Source organism: Aotus nancymaae, unplaced genomic scaffold (assembly GCF_030222135.1).
Source record: "Aotus nancymaae isolate 86718 unplaced genomic scaffold, 86718_ANA_hifiasm-v0.15.2.pri h1tg000040l, whole genome shotgun sequence".
NCBI lineage: Eukaryota > Metazoa > Chordata > Mammalia > Primates > Aotidae > Aotus > Aotus nancymaae.
In genome coordinates, this window is record NW_026988454.1 from 120,102,791 (window position 1) to 120,108,363 (window position 5,573).

General features: G+C 50.0%; 1 protein-coding gene across 6 annotated transcripts in view; it reads left to right on the forward strand.

Moving 5' to 3' along the window:
* CCND3 (cyclin D3) overlaps nucleotides 1–3,117 on the forward strand; it is a 117,536-nt gene extending 114,419 nt beyond the window's left edge. For 5 of the 6 annotated variants that reach the window (XM_012448643.2, XM_064361049.1, XM_012448642.2 and 2 more), the window contains 3 exons: nucleotides 667–826; nucleotides 1,365–1,501; nucleotides 1,945–3,117. In XM_012448643.2, coding sequence (XP_012304066.1) covers nucleotides 667–826; nucleotides 1,365–1,501; nucleotides 1,945–2,112 — 465 coding nt within the window. In that variant the 3' untranslated portion in view covers nucleotides 2,113–3,117. The remainder of the gene's footprint in view (nucleotides 1–666; nucleotides 827–1,364; nucleotides 1,502–1,944) is intronic. The other variant, XM_064361050.1, reaches the window with a different exon arrangement.
* The last annotated feature ends 2,456 nt before the right edge of the window (nucleotides 3,118–5,573 follow it).

A 5,573-nucleotide genomic window follows, 5' to 3' on the forward strand; every position in this document is an offset into this window, starting at 1 on the left:
TTAGGGCACTATAGGTTCCAGCTAAAGGGGGTGGGGGGGCACTATACCTCAGGAGCCGTCCCTGATATCCTACCAAGGGGATGTGGCTTGGGTTGGGCAACCTACCCTTTTGAGGAACCTCAGAAAAGGTTCAGTGGCTGTCATTGGAGGAGTCATACTCCCTCCTGTTGATTCAAGAAGTGTGGACTTGGCTGGGATGCAGAGTTGCAGGGGAAGCTAGTGGTGATCTTCCCTTTCACAAATCCTTGGGGTTGGGAGAGTCTGCTTCATCCCAGAGGAGCCTCCCGTTCCTGGTGATGCTGTGGTATCTGCTGCTTCAGTCTTTCAGCTCTGGCTGGAGAAATCCTCAGAGCCCTGAATGAAGTCAAGAGAAGGCCTGGATTATTGGCCCCTTAAACATAACCAAACAGGATTAAAAGGGATAATCCATGTAAAACATGTTGTCTTGGCACCTAGTAAAGAATCAGTAAGTGCTCAAAGCATATGCCCCCTCCTCTTCCCTGCCTTGAACCCCGTGGTGCCAGGCCTTAAAATCAGAAACAGAACTGGGGTCTTGGGCTTCAAAAGTGTGATGGGCTTCCCTGCTATGAGACTTTGAGACTTCTGCTTTACTCCCTCCTCTCCTCTTCTCCAGCCACTGACCCCACCCTTTTCCTGCTTTTCCAGGACTGGGAGGTGCTGGTCCTAGGGAAGCTCAAGTGGGACCTGGCTGCTGTGATTGCACATGATTTCCTGGCCCTCATTCTGCACCGGCTCCCTGTGCCCCGTGAGCGACAGGCCTTGGTCAAAAAGCATGCCCAGACCTTTTTGGCCCTCTGTGCTACAGGTAAGAGCCTGGTCCACAATTTTGTCAAATTGGAAAAGTCAGAAGATTTATAAGGGTGAGAGGTAATTAGGGGATTCTGGTGTATACTCTCAAAATTTGTGAAAATTATATCCCCTTTGAGCCCCCAGTCTCAATACAGAAAATAAGGTCATAATCAGAGCTATTTGGGATCTCAGACTCCTCCAGTTTGCAGGAGGGACACTGAGGGTATAGAGAGAAATGACTTGCCCAAGGTCTCACAGTGAATAGTTTGGGAACAGAACCCCAGTCTCTTGGCCTTAGTTGTGTTCCCACACTGGGGAGTGTCTCATCTATTCCCTGGACCTATGGAAACTGGCAGTTGGTCCTGATCTCTAGGAAAGATACTCTTTCCTGTCTTCTTTCCTTGCTGTTATCTTGCCCCACCCACTGCTGGACTTTTCCAGCATGTCCTCTGCTGTATTCATGCTGCCTGGCACTTTCCGAGGAGTTGCAAGTCCACGCTGGCTGTTATCCTTCAAGTTTCCTTGTCTCATGGTTCCCTTTCCTCCTCTCCAAGATTATACCTTTGCCATGTACCCGCCATCCATGATTGCCACGGGCAGCATTGGGGCTGCAGTGCAAGGCCTGGGTGCCTGCTCCATGTCCGGGGATCAGCTCACAGAGGTGCTGGCAGGGATCACTGGCACTGAAGTGGTGAGTGCTGGGCAGCTGGGGAGCAGCCTCTCCATTCATAAAGTAGTGCTGTGCCCTGAGCCTCCAGTAGAGGGAAACCTCCAACCCCAACCTGGTCCCAAGTTCTGGTTTCACACCCTTGGGTCTTTGTAGCTTTTTATCTGCATTGGTCTGGAGAAGAGCGAGTGTCCTGGGTAGGGTGAAGGGCACTGGCCCTAGGGGCTCTTTTCTTGCCAAGTGGTGTGCTGGAGTGGGGGTGGGGGTTCGGTGTCAGATGCAGGGCTGCTCTCACACTCCCTTGCCACATCCTCTTGCTAGTTTCTGAGAACTGAAGAGTGATTCCTGGGGCTGGGCTGTGGCCTAACCTCCCCAGACTTCCCCATGTGTTGGGAGCTGTCTTTCCCCTGCACCTGCCAGATGCTATGGCGCAGTGGTCACTTTTCACTGTTCTCCCATGTTCCCAGGACTGCCTGCGGGCCTGTCAGGAGCAGATCGAAACTGCACTCAGGGAGAGCCTCAGGGAAGCCGCTCAGACCAGCCCCAGCCCAGCGCCCAAAACCCCCCGGGGCTCCAGCAGCCAAGGGTCCAGCCAGACCAGCACTCCTACAGATGTCACAGCCATCCACCTGTAGCCCTGGAGAGGCCCTCTGGAGTGGCCACTAAGCAGAGGAGGGGCCACTGCCACCCACCTCCCTGCCTCCAGGAACAAACCACACCATGTCTGAAACCTGAAGGGACGTTTGTCCCCCCTTCACAAAGCCCAAGGGGTCCGGTCCTACCTATCCCTGCAGTGTGTACTAGGGGGCCGGGCCAGCCATGTCTGCATTTCGGTGGCTAGTCAAGCTCCTTCTCCTTCCTGCATCTGACCAGCAGCGCCTTCCCGAACTCTAGCTGGGGGTGGGCCAGGGTGATGGGATAGAATTGGATACATGCACCAGCATTCCTTTTGAGTGCCCCCACCACCCCTGGGGGTGCTCGAGTTTTCAACTGCCAAAATGCTCTAGTGCCTTCTAAAGGTGTTGCCTCTTCTAGGGTTATTGCATTTGGATTGGGGTTCCTCTGAAATTTCACGCATGATTGATAGACACGTAGCGGGGGAATAGTCTAGATGGCTCCTCTCAGTACTTTGGAGGCCCCTATATAATCCGTGCTGACAGCTGCTCCTAGAGGGAGGGGCCTAGGCCTCAGCCAGAGAAGCTATAAATCCCCCTTGCTTTGCTTAGTGCTCAGCTTCTCCTGTGTGATTGACAGCTTTGCTGCTGAAGGCTCCTTTTAATTTATTGCTTTGAGCACAACTGTAAGGGGATGTAATGGGGTCCTGGCCATACCACAAGTGGTGGTAACCCTGGTGGATGCTGTTTTCCTCCCTTCTGCTACTGGCAAAAGGATCTTTGTGGTGGAGGAGCTGCTACAGCCTAGGGTGGGGTCATGCCCTCTTCTCCCGTTATCCCTCTGCCCCATCCTCCAGCAGGGAAAATGCAGCAGGGATGCCCTGGAGGTGGCTGAGTCCTTGTCTAGAGAGGGAGGCAAGCCCTGTTGACACAGGTCTTTCCTAAGGCCACAAGGTTTAGAAGGGTGGCCCAGGACCATCATCCTACTGTAATATTGTGAAATAAAACTGGCTTTGGCTTCTTCGATTGGTGTGTGGCTAAGTCTATTTCTGGACTGTATGAGGTAAGGAAGCGGAAGTCAATGGTCTAAAGCAGGGATCATTGAGTCTTTTCTGTAAAGTGGGGGATAGTTAGGCTTCATGGGCTATACGGTCTCTGTCCCAAATAGAGTCAGTTCTGCTTTATAATGTGACCTATGCATTCCTAAAAGTCACTATGCCATGCAAAAATTGCACAACGAAAACCACAGGTCTCATGGGGAAAATGGAGATTGAAGCACAACACTCAAAAACTTTAAATGAGGTCGGGCGCAGTGGCTCACACCTGTATTCCCAGCACTTTGGGAGGCTGAGGTGGGTGGATCACAAGGTCAGGAGATCCAGACCATCCTGGCTGGCCAGTGTGGTAAAACCCCCTCTCTACTAAAAAAAAATATGAAAATTAGCTGGGTGTGGTGGCATGTACCTATAATCCCAGCTACCTGGGAGGCTGAGGCATGAGAACTGCTTGAACCCAGGTGGTGGAGGTTGCAGTGAGCCGAGACCGCACCATTGCACTCCAGTCTGGTGACACAGTGGGACTCCATTTAAAAACAATCAAAAAAAACAGGAGCTGCCGTGGCTCAGGCTAGTTGTTGAGGTGAGGCTACGTGTTCGAGGCTAGCCTGGGCAACATACTTATCATTCGTTTAAAAAAAAAAGAGTGACATGGGCAGATCACAAGGTCAGGAGATTGAGACCAGTCTGGCCAACGTGGTGAAACCCATCTCTACTAAAAAATACAAAAATTAAGGCCGGGCGTAGTGGCTCACGCCTGTAATCCAAGCACTTTGGAGGCCAAGGCGGGCAGATCACCTGAGGTCAGGAGTTCAAGACCAGCCTGACCAACATGGTGAAACCCCGTCTTAAAAAAAAAAAAAAAAAATTAGCTGGGCATGGTGGCACGTGCCTGTAATCCCAGCTACTTGGGAGGCTGAGGCAGGAAAATCGCTTGACCCAGGAGGTGGAGGCTGCAGTGAGCCGAGATTGCACCACTGAACTCCAGCCTGGTGACAGGGAGAATCCATCTCAAAAAATAAAAATAAAAAAGATAGCTTGGTTTTTACATATGTCAAATGGTTGAGAAATACATAAATATTACAATAAACATGGCCTTTTATCTTGAAGACATGCACTTTGCTTTGGAAGTGGATGTTGGAAGAGTTGCTCAACACAGGAGGGGAGCTGAGTGAGGTGGCTCGTACATGTTTAGGTGTGAGTTTTGTGTACTAGTTAGGCTTGGTTCAGCTGGGTACAGTTTTCCACATTCACCTAGTATTTCTTGAGGATGAAATCACACACAAGCAAACATGAAGTTTGCGTTATGATCAAACTGTTCCCAAATATATTAAATGGGTTGGAACAAATTGCAATTTTGAAAGCAAATAACAAGGGTTGTAGCAGGATGATACTTAACTCTGCTGTTGTAGCACAAAAGCAGCCACGGAAAACGTAAATGGGTGAGCGTGGCTGTTTCCAAAAAAACTGTTTATGGATTTTGAAACTGGAATTTCATATAATTCTTACCTATTACAAAATACTATTTTCATCTTTTTTCCCATTTAAAAATGGAAAAATCATTCTTAGCTCATGGGCCACACAAAATGGGCACTTGAGCCAGGCATGGTGGCTCACGCCTGTAATCCCAGCACTTTGAGAGGCTGAGGCAGGTGGATCACAAGGCAGGAGTTCGAGACCAGCCTGGCCAATATGGTGAAATGCCATCTCTACTAAAAATACAAAATTTAGCCAGGTGTGGTGGCCCATGCCTGTAGTCTCAGCTACTCGGGAGGTTGCAGTGAGCCACCTCCACTGCACTCCAGCCTGGGCGACAGAGTGAGATTCTCTGTCTCAAAAAAACAAACAGGGCCGGGCGTGGTGGCTCCCACCTGTAATCCTAGCACTTTGGGAGGCTGAGGTGGGTGGATCACCTGAGGTCAGGAGTTCAAGACCAGCCTGGCCATCATGGTGAAACCCCTGTCTTAAAAAACAAACAGACAAACAAAACAAGAAAAAAAAACCGAAAAACAAAAAAAAGGGCACTTGGCCCTAGTTTACTAGTCACTAGATTAAAGCTTTCATTGGCTAAAAAGCCAAAAAGGGAGCCTGTTTGTTGCTAGCCCCGATCTAATCATTCTTGGGTCCAACCTTAATCTCTGACCTTCCTTGACTCTGCATCTCTGCTTTCCTCGAGTTTTCTCTTGTAGGCCTTTCATCCACAGGTGACACATGATCATCTTTGGACAACCTGCTTCTGGCTGCTATAGCCTATGATGGGGAATGGCAGAGGATGTGTCCCTTGGGGACTAATAACGTGAGTGTGGCCTGGAGAAACAAGCTTGGAGATCTAGGGAAGTGGGCCCTATATAAACGGGACAAGAATGTCCTCTGTCCTCCAGATACTAACAGGAGTAATGCCCACATCCACTGACCACACCAAACACA